The sequence below is a fragment of the Spea bombifrons genome, chromosome 1, assembly GCF_027358695.1.
Source record: "Spea bombifrons isolate aSpeBom1 chromosome 1, aSpeBom1.2.pri, whole genome shotgun sequence".
NCBI lineage: Eukaryota > Metazoa > Chordata > Amphibia > Anura > Pelobatidae > Spea > Spea bombifrons.
In genome coordinates, this window is record NC_071087.1 from 70,745,055 (window position 1) to 70,763,317 (window position 18,263).

General features: G+C 44.1%; 1 protein-coding gene across 1 annotated transcript in view; it reads right to left on the reverse strand.

Annotated features, from left to right (window-relative positions):
- Positions 1-18,263, reverse strand: part of SH2D4A (SH2 domain containing 4A) — a 110,707-nt gene that overhangs the window by 26,913 nt on the left and 65,531 nt on the right. Inside the window, exons 4-6 of the mRNA XM_053463414.1 lie at positions 12,131-12,269; positions 3,158-3,299; positions 1,722-1,920 (exon numbers count right to left, since the gene is read on the reverse strand). Of these exons, the coding sequence (XP_053319389.1) occupies positions 1,722-1,920; positions 3,158-3,299; positions 12,131-12,269 (480 nt within the window). The remainder of the gene's footprint in view (positions 1-1,721; positions 1,921-3,157; positions 3,300-12,130; positions 12,270-18,263) is intronic.

The following is an 18,263-nucleotide window of genomic DNA, read 5'->3' on the forward strand; positions in this document are numbered from 1 at the left end:
TTCCCCCTGATGGCAGAATTCGAAGTAGCTTATAATAGGGTTTTTTTGCCTTCTTTTGGATCAAGAATACGAAGGTTAGGTAGAAGAGTTGAACTTGATGGACTTAGGTCTTTTTTCAACCTTATGAACTATGTAACAAAAGGAGAATCATGGTTAACCCCCTTTGTGACAGGACTATTTTTGGCATTTTGGCCCTTCATGGCAACAGCTGTTTTTCCATTTCTTTGGTGTTTGTGTTGTCTGTAATTTTCTTCTTTCTTGTTTGCTGTACCATCACAAATTATATATAATACAAGAGGGGCTTTTTTTACATGCCATTATTTTCATACTCATATATAATGTATAATAAAAAATAATAAGATATGGTGATTTTTTTTTTTTTTTTTTTAAATATGGCTTTTATTTAACCCCTTAATGACAAAGCCCATCCATGTACAGGCTCAAAATGCATTGTTTTCAATGGGTTTAGGGACCACCCATTGTCCTTAAGGGGTTAAAAAATATTTGTCTTGCGTATCATAGTATCATGTGACGTTCTGGAATATTATTGATGCATTTCAGCAACACCTGCTGAGAGAAGCTCATTCTAGCAGCACCGCACTGCCTTTCAATATGGCGAATGTGATCGCTCCGCAGTAGCCGAAAGCGTCAATACCCCATGAGGTGTTAGTCATGTCAACTGTCGTTAACTGTATGTTTTTCTGTGAAACCTCACGCCAATTGTCACAAAGGGGTTAAATAAACAATATAAAAATGCTGAAAATGTTCCAGGTTTTTGGGTCTGCCCTGCCAGTACAGAAGAGGTTAAGAGTTATTCTGTTTTAACTGCTGAAGTTATTTAAGATGATTGCCCTCTGAACATCTGTACACCACTGAGCTGATTATTGGTGGACTTTGACTAGTGAAATGATGCTGCCCATTTTGCATCTTGACTGACAATATTTTGGGAAGATTGTTGGCCACTTTTGCATGCTCACAGTTTGCAAGTGCTGACATGACTATTAGGACTCTTATTGGTACACTGCATTGTTTGTAATGAAGTTTACTCTATTTTTGATTATATACCGTATTTGCTCAATTAGAGGACGACCCTGATTATAAGATGACCCCCCAAAATTTGAATATTAATTTAGAAAAAAAAAAAAGCCTGAATACAAGACGACCCTACAGGGAAAAGTTTTACTAGTAAATATTAATTTAACTTTACTCCCCAAACTCCCCAAATTAAATACAATCAAAACCACACAAGTGTCTGCGCACCCAAATAATAAGAGAGTAAATTATATGTGCAACACAAAAATAATATGTATCCCACACAAGTACCAGTGTGGGATAAAGAAACTCCTAAGGAAACCATTACACTCTATGTATGGGCATATTTATGCCCTTTAAATTGCATAATTTTTCTTTTTTCTCTTCCTTTTATATATGAACCTTTTGGATACTGTGTGTGGGAACTCTCGCTGGAAGGGTATCTTTGTACATATTATTTTTGTGTTGCACATATAATTTACTCACTTATTATTTGGGTGCGCAGACACTTTTGATTATAAGATTTTTCAGAGCATTTGAGTTTTGACATTGAGTTTTTACACAAATATCAAGGTGTCAGTCAAAAATGATTAGAATCTTAGGATTTTACTCGAGCTGACTTATTCTCTAGAAAACAAGTAATTGTTGGAAACCAAAACAATATTCCTGGTCTTAGAACATGCTCCTACCTGCTTATGCCAGAGTTGTTCACATAAGTAGCAGGTTTTGGTTTGGGAGGCAAGGGTGGACGCTTCACTTCTCCAAAACTTTTGGCCTTTTCAGCCACACTACCTCTTTCAATGGCTTGCATCGAAAGCCTCTTATAGTCGTCCCGGGCTTGTTTAGCCATAGACCTCCTCCGCTGATCAGCTGCTTTAGACTTTTTTACTACAACATGACAATAACACAGTTTAATAACTCAGTATTACATCAGCATTACCCAATTTAAAACTGACAATACTTGCATGTAACAGACTATATCCATCATTTAGTAACAACAAACGTATTCCACCAAGGATATGTCTCCCATAAGAAGAAAATGTATAACAGCTATTTAGCACATTAGCAAATTTATAAAACCATTTTAAAGCATTTCTTTAAAAAGACAGTCACAAGACAGTAATTCATAAAAAGACCAACGTAAGCTGGTCATTTCTTTGGAAGGCTCTTGGGCCTTGGGAAGTTAACTTCTTTGGTTGATTTTTTTAAATTAAGTTTGTTTCTCCCTCTGATCTCCCCTCTTAGCAAACATGGCTCATAGCAATGCATAGGTGATAGCAACGTGTATTATCAGTCAGCAGTGGGAGCAATATGAGATCCCAGCATGGTCTGGACACAGCATTGACATTCCCAGCATTGACACCTAACGGAACAGAATGCCTTATCGCCCATTAATGCAATAAAGGTGCACCGTTACAGGAGATCTGTTAGCAGGAAGCTAGAAAAGCTTGCGTCTGCCGACAGGGGAGAGTCCGGGCTGTCGTTTGTACGATCTCTAGTATGGTGACAGGGAGATGTCCCCTACTGCTGCAAAAAAGACTGGACTTACTGGTTCGTCCGAAGGGACATCTCGACACAACTTTTATGGACATCAAAAGCGTTAATGGATATGATATATGAGAGTTCATTTTAAAGTACATGGTAAATACATGTATTTGCCCCTTCTGCTATTTTCAGCACAGTAGATATATTAAGATGAACATATCTCCTGCCATGTGATATACTTACTGACAGTGCTAGCTTTGCAAAAGTTGTGGTGGTCTAAGGGGCCCCCTTTGCAAATGTGGAGATATAGTCCCCAGAGATGTGGCAAAACACACCTCCCTGCACATGATACACTCACTTCCAGTCAGCTCCAGTGCTGGCCGAGAACGCAATGAGCATATGTGGAAAGTGCTCCGATTATTTTCAATGAGAGCACTTACCAGCTGCTGTCTGGTTGCTTCAAGCATCCAATCAGTGGTAATACCACAGAAGAGGAGGGCAACTACAGCAGCAGGGATGCATCTTTGTGTCTGGTAAGCATTTTTTTTTTTTTTTTTTTTTTTACTTTCGAATAATGCATGCTAAAGTACACCTTGAGTCCGTTTAACTAATATTTTTGGCTCATATCATTAAAACTTACATGTCTCCTGCCACTCTGAATCTTCTTTCTCTAAGTTTATTTTAACCTCTTGTGCTTCTTTCCAGTTCATGTAAATTTCCTGCGTTCTTTCCTCTAGCCTTTCAATCCCTTTGCCGTGCGTCTCCAACTTCATAGTTTTTTTCTGTAACAAAAGGACTTTCAGGGTTGTGTTCCAAATAAAAAAAAAAAAAAAAGCATCACGAAAATAAGAAACAGAGGGAGCAATACACACACACCCACACTCTTGCTTGTTTTTACCTGGAGCCTGGCTTGAGCTGCTATAGGGTCATATACGGGTCACATATAGGGTAACATGATACCACTGATCTTCTAGTGGGCTGTCCAATGGACCTGTTCAATGGGGCAATTGCTCCTGGGCCAGTCCACTCCTGACAAGAAACCCAATCTCCTTCTTTTATCCCCTGTACCTCTTTTTTTTTTAAAGGAGCTCAGAATGTTTGGTGGATGACAAATTCCAGTCTGGACACTAAACTTGTAACCTGTAGGTATAGTGGCTCATGTTCCCAAGCAACTTCACAGGGTGAATGGATGATTAAAGGTCAGCATTTTCTCTTTGTAGCTCTTCAATAGTTTGTAGACAACTATGAGTAAATACATGTTTATTTCAAAAACACAATTAAACCGTTTCAGTGCTGGAAATTCTGAACCAAAAAGGTTCAGGGACACAGTTCCAAATGTCAACCTTAAAAGATGCAAGTTGAGGTGAAAAGTGCTATCCAGGGACCAGCCAGTGTCTAATGTACTAAAAATGTAATCATCCACATATCTGCCATAAGCTAGGGTAGGTGGTTGTGGAGATCGCACTGGAAGCCAGGCAGAGGTGGTAGCCAACCGTTCTCTTCTTCTTTCACGAAGGCGGCCGTCAATCTGGGTGACAAGTGTAATAAAGTCCTCCAAACTGGTAGGGATAGAGGTGCGGGCAAGCTCGTCCTTCACGGCCTCTGAGAGACCCCAGCGGAATTGGTCGTGTAATGCTGCCTCGTTCAAGGAAGAGTCAAGAGCAAGACCACGGAATTCGGTAATATACTACTCCACTGGTCTTTTCCCTTAGAGTGATTGTGGCGGATGAGGCTCTGAAAGGGTCATCGTAGAGGGTGTCAAGGCCAGAAATCCAGGACCGAGTTTTGGTTGTGGATCAAATTATGTGCCCACATCTGAGGTTCTTCCGCCAGCAGGGCGATGACTGTGTGAACCTTAACATAGTCCGTAGCATAGGTTCTGGGCTTCAAATTAAACATGATTTGACAGGAGGTGATGAATGTGCGGTACTTGGTACGATCTCCAGCAAATCTCTCAGGAAGCGGAATAGCTGGCACTAAGGCAGAAGCTCCCTCCGGGGCTGGGGCAGGAGAGGTAGTGGCAGCTTCAGATGCAGCTCCTTGATGGAGCTGAAGTTGATGCACCTGTTATCTAAGGTGATGTTGACTGGTCTGCATCTCTTGAAAGGATTGTGTCATGGCTGCCATTTGCTGAGTCAGGGCAGTGAGGGCCTCTGTAAATCCTGCGGGCTCCATATGGCTCAGTTATTATGTCAGGATATATATAAGGAACAATCTGGAAAGGATCACAAATAGGGAAAGTTGCCGCGTCCAGGTAAGTTGGTAAGTTACCGGATCCAGGTAAGTTGCCGCGTCGGGTCGCCGGACCCTGACAAAGTCTGACCTTGCCATCTGAATGTCGCAGCTGGAATCGAGACTCATCAGACCAGGCAACGTTCTTTCAGACTTCTATTGTCCAATTTTGGTGAGCCTGTGTGAATTGTAGCCTCGGTTTCCTGTTCTTAGCTGACAGGAGTGGCACCCAGTGTGGTCTTCTGCTACTGTAGCCCATCTGCTTCACGGTTCGACATGTTGTGCGTTCAGAGATGGTATTCTGTGTACCTTGGTTGTAACAAGTGTTTATTTGAGTTACTGTTGCCTTTCTGTCATCTTGAACCACTCTGCCCATTCTTCTCTGACATCAATAAGGCATTTTTGTCCACACAACTGTGTGGACAACTCTCTGTAAGCCCTAGAGATTGTTGTTGGGTTGATTGGGTTGTACGTGAAAATCCCGGTAGATCAGCAGTTTTTGAAATATTCAGAGCCTGGCACCAACAACCATGTCATGTTCAAAGTCACTTAAATCCCCTTTCTTCACCATTCTGATGCTCGGTTTGAACGTCAGCAAGTTGTCTTGACCATGTCTACATGCCTAAATTAATTGAGTTGCTGTCATGTGATTGGCTGATTAGCTAATTGTGCAATTGAACAGGTGTACCTAATAAAGTGGCCCGTGAGTGTATATACACACAAGCCCTTCAGTGTTTTGTTAAAGGGGCGGAGTCTCTGAGCACAGCGTCTTCCGTCCTTTTGAGGAAGTGCTCTCTGAGGCCTTGGTCAGTAGAGTTGGTACCGGGAGAAGAGAACAGAAGAAAGAAGACAAAAAGAAGAAGAGGCAAGAGAAGAAGTGGAGCTGCAGGAAGCAAGGCAAGGACATAGACGCATTCATTAGACAATGTAGGGAGACATTAAGAGAGCATGAGCAAGAATTTGAGAGAGCATGAATAAGAGTGAGGGAGTAAAAAAAGCAACAAAATGCTAATGAAAAATTATGATAAAGTACTGCCGTAAATATCTGGCACAGCATACAGTTTTGGGAGTTATGGTATACCATTATCAATTTTAGGCTCAGTATATAGTGATCAGAGTCATGCTCTACCAACATCTTTGTCTGGATCACTATATTATTGCTGAAAGTGGTAAAGCAAGACTTCTATTATTATAGGAGTCTTGCTTTACCACTTTCAGTCTAGATATATTATGGGAGTGGTGGTGTACCACTGTCAGGCTTAGTATACATTGATAAATTATACTGTATCACCCTCAATATCTGGCTTACTATTTAATGATGGGAGTTTTTCAGTACAACCATTAGTAATTCTGTATAAGTATGCGCCGGGGGGGGGGGAGATGGATAGAAAAAAGGTAATGTCTGGGAGAGCTGCTAGACACCTGAATGAACTGTTTTTCAAGGACAAAGAAATGCTGTTGGAAAAAAAATTGAGATGAGGGTTGGTAAGAACAACTGAATAGTTAAAATATAAAAACAAAATAATTTAATAATAAATGTTCATTTCATAAATGAGAATCAAAACTTCAAAATCATATGATGTTATAATGTTTCTGTCTGGTGCTGTGAGGCGATATCCAACAGCTTCTTCAGAGGTGAGCAAGTGTAATAGCAGATTACAATAACTGCCAAATATAAAGAATAGGAAAATAATAATGAGTAAAGAGAGAACATGATAATGATTTATATTTAATAGCTATCCAGTTTTGTAATGAGTATATTTTTGTCCTAACTTTTATCAACAGTTATCCAAGTATTTCCTACTGAGTTGGTACATTTCTGTGGTTTTTACTACCGTATTTGCTCGATTATAAGACGACCCTGATTATAAGACGACCCCCCAAAATCTGAATATTAATTTAGGAAAAAAAAAAGAAAAATCCTGAATATAAGACAACCCTATAGGAAAAAAGTTTTACCAATAAATGGTAATTCATGTAAACTATGTGAACAATTGTTTGTTAATAAAAGCTATGATTGAGAAAAATATTTTGTTTTTATTTCCTTTTTTTACAACCTGCCCCCCCCCAGTTATGCACATCTGCCCCCAGGCTTGCCACTCTGCCCCAGAAATGCCTTATACCCCCTATATGCCACTGTGTCCCATGATATGCTTTTTAACCCTCTAAATGCCACTGTGCCCCATGATATGCCTTTTGACCCCATATGTGCCACTCTGCCTCCAGAATTGCCTTATACCCCTATATGCCACTCTGGCATATAGGGAGGTATAAAGCATTTCAGGAGGCAGAGTGGCGTATAGAGGGTTAAAAGGCATTTCTGGATGCAGAGTGGCATTAAGGCATTTCACTCTGCCTCCAGAAATGCCTTATGCCTCCCATTTAACACTCCCTCCCTTCTCCAAACTTACCAATGCTTCTGAGTCACCGGCATGTAGAGCTCTAAGTGATTCGCGTACACAACTTCCGCGTAAGGCTCTACACGCTGCCCGGACTAAGCACCGGGGACTCAGAAGCACCAGTAAGTTGGGGGGGGGCATAACACAGGAGGATCCGGGTCCCCTGCATCTGAGTCCCCGGTGCTTAGTCCGGGCAGCGTGTAGAGCTCTACGCGATTTGCGTAGAAGCTCTACACGCTGCCCGGACTAAGCACCGGGGACTCAGAAGCACCGGTAAGTTGCGGGGGGGCATAACACAGGAGGATCCAGGTCCCCTGCATCGCTGCGGGGGATCTGGATCTTAGTCTCATAATCAGACCTATTTGAGGTCTGATTATAAGACGATCTCGATTATAAGACAAGGGGTATTTTTCAGAGTATTTGCTCTGGAAAAAACCTTGTCTTATAATCGAGCAAATATGGTATATTTGGTGTAAATTGTATAATTGTACATGTGATTCATTTTTTTTGTTGCAAAATTCAAGTACAGCAATGTATCAATTTGTTCAATGATATTGAAATCCTATAAAATCTTTGAGAATAAATATGTCCATAATAAGAGGAGAGGAAAAAAAGTATACATATATGATATAAATATATAGATATAGTGTCTGTATGTGTAGCATTGTGCAATGCTCAGAGAAATTGCAAAAAACCCAAGGGTTAGATCTCAGACTCTATAGGCCTTAGTTAGCATGTTAAGTGTTAAAGTTCATGACAGTACAATTAAAAAAAGACTGAACAAGTATGGCTTGTTTGGAAAGCCTCTTCTCTCTAAAAAGAACATGGCAGCACATCTTAGGTTTGCGTCTAAAAAAAATAAAAGGTTTCTGGAGGTTTCGTGAGGGGGATGAGTGGAAAACCGCGTTCAGGTGTCGCTATGGCCACTTTGAATACCGAGTGATGCCCTTTGTACTATGTAATGCTCCGGCCACGTTTCAGCATTTCGTTAACAATATCTTTCGTGACATCCTGGATCACTTTGTTATCATATATCTAGACGGCATTCTCATTTTTTCTTCCACACTGAAACTTCACAGGGAGTATGTACGTCAAGTACTTACCAGATTGAGAATCCATGGTCTGCTAAATTAGAAAAGTGTGTGTTCGAGGTGCAAAGCGTGGACTTTTTGGGATACATCCTTTCACCAACCAGTATCCAAATGGACCCCAAAAAAGTGGAGGCCATCCTCCATTGGCCACCACCTATGGACCGTAAAGGAGCACAACAATTTATTGGGTTCGCTAATTATTACCGAAAGTTCATTAGAGACTTTTCCAAACACATACAACCCATCACAGCTTTGACCTCCAAGACCACCCAGTTCATCTGGTCAAAGGCCGCTCAACAAGCATTCGACTTTCTTAAGACCAAGTTAATTTCCACTCAGATACTTCAAATGCCTAACCCTCAAGCTCCTTTTACTCTCGAGGTTGCCGCCTCTTACTCTGCCGTAGGAGCTGTTCTATCCCAAAGACAGGACACCGATGAACAATTACATCCCGTGGCCTATTTCTCACATACCCTGTCCCCCACCGAAAGGAATTATTGCGTTGGGGAACGAGAATTATTGGCTATAAAACTGACCCTTGAAGAGTGGCGGCATCTCCTGGAGGGCGCCTTGCACCCAGTGACTGTTTACACTGATCATAAGGATGGCACACTTTATCCATTATAGTCGGAAGATCTCCTTAATGAACAAGGCCGCCGTCTCGGTGGCTGGAGGAAGGCTCCTTCAGCCACCGAGACGGCCGCCTTGTTCATTAAGGAGATCTTCCGACTACACGGATTACCTGAAAGAATCGTCTCCGACCGAGGTTCACAATTTACCTCTCATTTTTGGAAAGCATTCTGTACACAACTTCACATCTTCTGCCTACCATCCTCAAAGTAATGGACAGACGGAGCGGACTAACCAGACTATCTTAGTCTATACGACTTATTTGCAAGACGATTGGAACCAATACCTACCACTCGATGAATTCGCTTACAATAATCACATCCACCGCTCGATTAAGACGTCTCCTTCCTTTGCCTCGTACGGATATCATCCTTCCATGCTACCAGGAGCACCGATCCTCAGCCCAGTACCCTCGGTTGCCGAACATGTTAAGCGTTTGTCAAAAACTTTTTTACATTTACGCAAGACTTTGGTTGATGCTCAACACCGTTATAGATCTTTCGCAGATCATCACCGGAGAGCAGCACCAGCCTACCAACCTGGAGACAAGGTTTGGCTCTCCACAAGACATCTTAAATTAACTTGCCCTACGTAGAAGTTGGGCCCCAAGTTCATTGGTCCATTTACTATTGTGCGACTTATTTCCTCCTCTGCAGTGGAATTACAATTACCGTCATCTTTGTCCGTTCACCCAGTCTTCCATGTATCCTTAGTCAAACCTTGGGTCATGAACCCATTTCCCGGTAGACATGTGTCACGAACCGAGGACACAGGTTGATAAGAAGCCCAGGTGCAGGGGATACGAGGGGCTCTGTCTGTACCCCACGATGCATGATGGCTTGGGGTCGGTACAGACAGGCGTCGGAAATAAACCACAGACAGGAGATGCGGATTAAGAGTTGTATTGTAGATGAACAACAATATATTTGCAAGGAAAGTCTCTTGGCTGAAAGCCCGCTGTATGGGGCACACTCGGCAGGAAACCCTCGGGATGGGGCACACACGGCAGGAAGCCCTCGGGATGGGGCACACACGGCAGGAAGCCCTCGGGATGGGGCACACACGGCAGGAATCCCTCGGGATGGGGCACACACGGCAGGAAGCCCTCGGGTTGGGGCACACACGGCAGGAAGCCCTCTTTCAGGGCACACGGCACGACTAGAAGCCCTCTTGCAGGGCACACGGCACGACTAGAAGCCCTCTTGCAGGGCACACGGCATGGCTAGAAGCCCTCTTGCAGGGCACACGACTAGAAGCCCTCTTCCAGGGCACACGGCACGGCTAGAAGCCCTCTTCCAGGACACACGGCAGGTTGCCCACTTGCAGGGCACACGGCAGGTTGCCCACTTGCAGGGTACTTGACTTGGGAGTCCACTTAGTGGGGCGCTGGCCGCAACTCAGGAACACGGCAGGTTGCCCACTTGCAGGGCACACGGCAGGTTGCCCACTTGCAGGGTACTCGACTTGGGAGTCCTCTTAGTGGGGCGCTGGCCGCAACTCAGGAACACGGCAGGTTGCCCACTTGCAGGGCACACGGCAGGTTGCCCACTTGCAGGGTACTCGACTTGGGAGTCCACTTCGTGGGGCGCTGGCCGCAACTCAGGAACACGGCAGGTTGCCCATTTGCAGGGCACACGGCAGGTTGCCCACTTGCAGGGCACACGGCAGGTTGCCCACTTGCAGGGTACTTGACTTGGGAGTCCTCTTAGTGGGGCGCTGGCCGCAACTCCGGAACATGGCAGGTTTCCCACTTGCAGGGCACACGGCAGGTTGCCCACTTGCAGGGTACTCGGCTTGGGAGTCCACTTAGTGGGGCGCTGGCCGTAACTCAGGAACACGGCAGGTACTGGAACACGGCAGGTACTGGAACACGGCAGGTACTGGAACAAGGCAGGTACTGGAACAAGGCAGGAACCAAAGCAGGAACAAAGCAGGAACCAAAGCAGGAACAAAGCAGGACCCAAAGCAGGAACAAAGCAGGACCCAAACAGGTAGTCCTCTAACTTCAATGTCAAGGACCAGACTGCAGGGCTGGGCAGGTTTATAAAGGCTGTCTTGATCATGAGATCAACTGCAGCTGGACCTGATAACCAGTCTGAGTGGTTCTGAATGGCAAGGGCGGCCACTAGTGGCTGGAAACGTAAAATGAATGGCACAAAGTTTAACCAAGTCCATACAGCGAAGGGTGAACGTTACAACATGCTAGTCCTCCTCCTCCTCCGGTCATCGTAAACGATTCTCCTGAATACGAGGTTAAGGAGATCCTGGATTCACGTTTCTTTCGCAATCATCTGCAATACTTAATTTGATGGAAAGGCTATGATCCTGACGAGGACTCTTGGGAACCTGCCAATACGGTTCACGGTCCTGCTCTGGTTTCCTCCTTTCATCATCGTCATCCTGATCGCCCAGGTCCTCGCAAAGGCCGGAGGCCTTCCATTGGGAGGGGGAACTCTCAGAGTCCGGCGACCCGATGCGGCAACTTACCTGGATGCCCGCTACCTGCGGGCATCGGATCCGGTGCGTCTTCCTCTGCCTCCTCTGTCCGTCCGGCTTCTGCTAGGCACGCGCGCCCCGTTCTAACTTTATTGTTCCCGGAACACTGTTTGCGGGAACTTGCTGCAGTAGCTTCCCACTCGGGGGCGGAGCTTCCCCCAAGCGGCAAGTTTAAAACTCAGTTATTGTGCTTCCTGCTACATCCTGAGTGCGTCTTCCCTGTGATTATACCGTGTACCTACCTGGCTTTCCTCTGACCTCGCTCCTGCCTGACCCTTATCCACTAAACGGCTTGTGATTTATCTGTGCATTTACCTGGCTCTCCTTTGACCACGAATCTGTCTGACCCTTCTGTACCTCACTGCCCGCTCGTGTACCGTGTTTCTGACCATGTCCATCCCTTCTGATGGCTACTTCTAGCAGGATAATGCACCATATCACAAAGCTCACATCATCTCAAACTGGTTTCTTGAACATGACAATGAGTTCAATGTACTCCACAGTCACCAGATCTCAATCCACTAGAGTACCTTTGGGATCTGGTGGAACGGGAGATTCGCATCATGGATGTGCAGCTGACAAATTTGCTGCAACTGTGTGATGCCATCATGTCCATATGGACCAACATCTCTGAGGAATGTTTCCAGCACCTTGTAGAAAGTATACCACAAAGAATAAAGGCAGTTCTGAAGGCAAAAGGGGTCCAACACGGTACTAGCAAGGTGTACATTAAAACAAATATATATTCTTACATTTAATTGTTACCTGGCTTTCTTTATTGATCATTGCTTGTTCTGGCATCCTGGCTTCTTCCACACTTTTCTTCCATTTCTCTGTAATTTCACTTTGGGTCTGAAGTTTCAAAGTTGCTGACAGTTTGGCTAATTCTTCTTCCTGTGCTTTCCTGTTTGAAAAACAAAATCAACTGTTAATAGCAGGAAAGTTATGAAGTATCAATTTTTTCTACTGATGTATTTCAAAGAGACAAGAGGCCACGACAGCAGATTTTTGGAGGGGGGTCATAAAAGCATTTAGATTTGTAAAACAATTTTACCTAATTTGTACTTAATGTGTTAAAATGAGGAGTCCCAAGAACTCAAGAAACACACTAACATGAATGAGCGAATTAAATGAATATTGTTAATACCTTCTGAGGTAGATCTTCAAATAAAAAAGCAAACGTGCTAATAAAATGTCTGCAATAAAAGTCTGAGAAACCACAACCAAATGTAATTGAAACAACACAACTATTGTAAAATAGATTGAACCAATATTACCATATATTCACTTTGATATAGTGTTAACCATCATATATATTTATATATACACACTATATAGACAAAATTATTGGGACACCAGACATCTGGGACATTGAGGATATCATTAAATACATTAATATGTACTTGGTTCCTCCTTTGCAGCTATAACAGTTTCTTATCTTCTGGGATGGTTTTTCACAAGATTTTTGCGTGCTTAAGATTTCCCTTCACTGGAAGTAAGGAGCCCAGCACAATCCCTGAAAAACAACCCTATACCATTATAACTTCACCACCAGCCTTTACCATTGGCACATTGCAGTGGGGCAGGTAACATTCTCCTGGCATCTGCCAAACCCAGCCCACCAGACTACCAAACAGATAATTATGATTTGTCATTCCACAGAACATGTTTCCACTGCTCCAGAGTCCAGTGGCGGCGTGCTGTACACCACTACATCTGTTGTTCTGCATTTTACTTGGTCATATGAGGCTTGCATGCAGGTGTTCAGCCATTGAAACCCATTTCATGAAGCAGTTTTTGTTCTGATATGAATGCCAGTGGAAGTTTGGAACCCTTCAGTTATTGTTGTCAAATTTTATGCATCATGTGCCTCAGCACTTGCGATGACCACACTCTGGGACTTTATGTGGTCTCCCGCTTTGTGGCTGCTGTTAAATGCTTCCACTTTTCAATAATACCACTTACAGTTGACTGTGGGGACATCTAGCACGGATGAAATTTCACGAATTGACATGTTTCAAAGGTGGCGTCCAATCCCAGTACCACGCTTGAATTCACTGAGCTCTTCAGAACAACCCAGGAGTTGGTAACAATGTGTGTAGTCCCTCAATTCAACCTCCTGGAAGCGCTCCGACTTCTGTGATCATACACATCAAAGTTAACTTTCCATAGTATATTTGAATATTTATTATATTTATGGAAATATTAATGAATTTCGGAGAATATTGATTATATTTATATAATTCATCCATTGTGTATTAGTATAGTGGGTCCAGCTATTTATGGTGGTTATTGGTATACATATATGTATATATATACACGCTATTGGCCCGATTATAGGCCTATAATGTGGGTTTACCACAGGGATGTGCAATCTGTACCGCCCGAAGCCCGGGACAGCAGGGTTAGGATCCAGAGCCCCTGCAGTGCTGCGTGGGACCTGGATCCTCCTCTCTGGCAGCCGGTGGACATCAGTGCGAAGTACCTGCCAGCAGCAGCAGAGGTTGTCTGAGCGCATCGCGCAGACGTTCACCGGTTGCCAGAGATGAGGATCCCCCACAGCCATGCAGGGAACCTGTATCCTCCTCTCTGGCAGCCAGTGAATGTGTGTACGATGTGCGCAGACAATTTCCGCTGCTGCCACTACTTCCGCCGGGGCTTTTATGACGGACAGCCGTCATAGAAGCCACAGCGAAAGTGTCGACCAGCAGCACAGGTTGTCTACACACAGACGTCCAGCGGCTGCCCTCGCTAGACACCAGGGAGTCTGGGGATACATTGGTAAGTTGTACAGAGTGCCATATCTGGGGGGCAGAGTGGAATATCTAGGGAGCAGAGTGGCATATCAGGGAGGCATGAACCATATCAGTGGGTCAGAGTGGCATATCAGGGGATCTGAGTGGCATATCAGGGGATCAGAGTGGCATATCAGGGGGGCAGAGGGGCATATCTATAAGTAAGGTGCTTTATGAATTAATGGGGGTGTTAAAATGGCTATTGGCTTTCCAAATTTCTGTTTGTATATAACCTAGGTTGCATAATAGATACCAAAAAGTTAAAATACATGTATTCATGTTCATTAGATAAAATACTGTTTATGAATTCTCCGTTTATTGAAAGGTTCATAACAAAAAATACCAAAATACAGCACAGTGCACCAAAATGGTATACAGTCGTAGCCGAAGATAAAATACTGTTTAACCATTCCACTCATTTATGTTTTCTTTAAAAAGGCACCTAACTTTAAGGGTGCAGCCTATAATCGAGCCTCTCACATTGTTGTAATGGAATTCCTTCAGTTCATTGAGGTTTACAGGCATTTGTTTATGCACAGCTCTCTTAAGGTCCTGCCACAGTATTTCAATTGGGTTGAAGTCTGGACTTTGATTGGGCCATTGCAACCAGGGGCGGGCTGGGCCAGGGGGCAATTGCCCCCCAGGCCCCTCGAAATCTAATCTAAACAGCCGCTGGGTGCTGATGCCGCCGGCCGGCGCTACTTTAATACTTTTTTAAAAAATGTAATATGGCAAGCCGGATCGGCTATTAAATGAAAAAAAAAGTATTAAAGCAGCACCGGCCGGTGGCATCAGCACCCAGCGGCCGTATGCGATGGCCGCCAAGTGATGGGAGCAGCGTGAGGGGTGAAAGCTCCGCCCCCTCACACTCACCTTTCACCCCTCACGCTGCTCCCATCACTATGCGGCCATCAGACTGCTGGAAATCGAATCTAAACAGCCGCTGGGTGCTGATGCTGCCGGCCGGCCGGCGCTACTTTAATACTTTATTTATTTATTTTTAATATGGCAAGCCGATCCGGCGTATTAAATAAATAAAAAAAGGATTAAAGTAGCTCCGGCCAGTGGCATCAGCACCCAGCGGCCGTTTAGATAAGTTTTCCAGCAGTCTGATGGCCGCATAGTGATGGGAGCAGCGTGAGGGGTGAAAGGTGAGTGCGAGGGGGCGGAGCCACTTCACTTGACTTGCCCCCCAGGCCTTAGGCTGCCAGCCCTCCCCTGATTGCAACACCTTGATTTTTTGTTCCAGCCATTCTGTTGTAGATTTGCTTGTGTGCTTGGGATCACTGATGTACTGTTGTATAACCCAATGTCGGCCTAGCTTCAGCTGTCAAAAAGATGGCCTCACATCTGACTCTAGACTACTTTGGTATACAGATGGTCGAATGCAGGATTCCCAGGTCCCATGGCTGCAAAACAAGCCCAAACCCCCACCAAACCATGCTTGACAGGTAATATAAGATGTTTATGCTGTCTTTGCTTTTTGCCAAATGAACATCTTCACTTTGGTCTCATCTGTCCAAAGAACATTGTTCCAGAAGTCTTATGGTTTGCTCATACGCAACTTTTGCCTTGTTCTTTATAGAGAGAAGAGGCTTTCTCCGGGCAACCCTCCCAAACAAACCATACTTATCCAGTCTTTGTCTAATTGTACTATCACGATTGGCAACTATCTTGAATGTTTTCACTTTTGAATAATCTGTCTCACCGTAGAATGATTGTTTGGAAATGGCCTTATAATCCATCCCAGTCTACATCGTGAGGTAAAAGGGGCAGCTGCCTCTTAGGAGGTTGTAGAGGTTGAATTGTGATAGAAGGCAGAAGGTTGTAGTTAATGGTGTCTATACAGAGGAAGGAATTGGCACTAGTATTGGGAACTGTGCTTTTTAATACTTTTATTAATACTATGACAAAAGGTCCTAATGGTATTGTATATCTTTTTCCAGGTGATACAAAGGTCTGCAACAGGGTAGACATTCCGGGTGGAACAACTCAAATGCCGAATGACTTAAGCAAATTAGAAGAATGGTCGAGAGTTTGGCATCTGAAGTTTAATATTGATAAATGTAAAATAATGCACTTGGGATATAAAAATCCCAAGGCACAATATAGCTTGGTGGCACTGTTCTGTCAGTGGCAACATAACAGGGGAACTAAAGTAATTATTTTTGCTGACTTAAAGGTATGCAATAAAGCATCTCAAAGCAAGCAGCATGCTGGGTTGCATAGGGAGAGGCATTAGTAGCAGGAAGAGGGAGGTGATTATGCCACTTTACAGAGCTCTACTCAGGCCTCACCTAGATTATTGCATACAGTTCTGGAGACCCCATCTCAAGAAGGATATTGACACATTGGAGAGAGTTCAGGTGAGAGCTACAAAAAATGGGTTTCAGTGGTTTTTCAGGACATAAATTATCAAGAAAGATTATAGGATCTTAATATGTATATCTTGGAGGAAAGAAGATGTGATAGAAACACTTAAATACTTAAAGGGGTTTAACAAAGTACAGGAGGCAAGCTTATTTGGAAGGAGGAACAATGTCAGAAGAAGAGGTCATGGTCTAAAACTAGAGGGCCAGAGCCTTAGATGTAACGTAAGGAAGTTCTATCTACTGCAGAGGGTAGTAGATAAATGGAACAGTCTCCCAGTATAAGTAGTGGAGGCTGATACAGTATGAATGAATATGTGTGAATGACAGAATATTTGTCAATAATTATGTGTGAATGAGTATGTGAAAAAGGAATGAGGATTTGTAAATATGTGTGACTATCTTTATTTGTTCTATACCACCTAAAGTGAGTGTGATTTTTCCAGTTGATCTATACCTGTAAGGGTGGGTTTGTGACTAATTTGGTTGATCTAAACCTGCAATGCTGTAATTCCATGGTTATTTATATACCTGAACTTCATGAGGGAGGAAAAGATAGGGGTAGTATAAGGAAGAAGGGTATTCTAGGAGTGATGATGAGGAGGAGGCACCACTGGGGTGGCCCACACAGGTCACCTGAACACCTAAAGGAAGCCCTGATCACGGCTCACATTATGTTTCAGGTCACTCACCGGACCCGCAGCATTCATCTGTTATGCAATTGGCATCTCTCCCCTGCCCTTGTTTGTGGGGCATGAGGACATGTCACGCAGAGTCACACTAGGATCAAAAGGAGGCAAGTATTTTTGGGGGGTTTTTTGAGGTTTTTTTTGGTGTTGGAGTAGAGGGCCTGGGTGTAGTGGGGGCAAGCAAATGTTTACCCAGGATCCTATAAATATTAAAGGATGCGCTGCATTTTGACATTATTTTTGTTGAATGAATCATGACACGGAGTAATATGTCATGTGGTGTATTTACCTAACTTTTAGACCTGCTTTAAGAATTTTAGACCGAACTTTTAGGATTTATCTTTACATCTATATAAATCTGTGTGCAATACCTCTTCATTACCCTGAAGAAGTGAGAAAAGATGTAATACATTAGTGGTTATCTGGTTCGCAGGGACAATGTGCCATTGTGGGTGTGTTTTCTTTGCTGTGTATAATCCCGGTAGTAAATTGACTACACCCATCGTTACCAACTCCTTCTGTGTGGCTGTTTAAAAACCGTTTGGCAGATAACATCTGGAATTGAGGACAGCAGATGGGGCGTGATGACGCGCACGCCGTAGGAGGTGGAGATGCGCGCTCGCTGCGGGGAAGGAGGGCTTGGATGAAGAGGCGGGTAGCCGGAGACAACGCTGCCGTTTTTCTCGCTCCCGTGCCTGTAATTTGGCAACGGTATTGAGCGGCATCGTGAGCGGCATCGTGCTCAGTCAAGCCGACTGAGCTGGCTTACTGCACGGGCGTTTTAGCCCGGCTGACGGTATACAGGACGGGCGTCAGGCCCGGCTAATGAGCGGACTTGACTGTTTGCCCCCCCCATTGCCTGTCTGGGCTCCAACGTTGTCTCTGGTGGAGGAGAGGAGGAGTTTCCTGTGATGCCGGCTGATGCTGGCCGATGCTGCTAGATGCCGCCTGAAGACAGCTGATTTTGAATAAAGCGCCAAACAAAAGATTTAACGGTGGCTCTGGTAAAGTGATACAGACGGCTGAATTCCGGCTAGGTGTACGC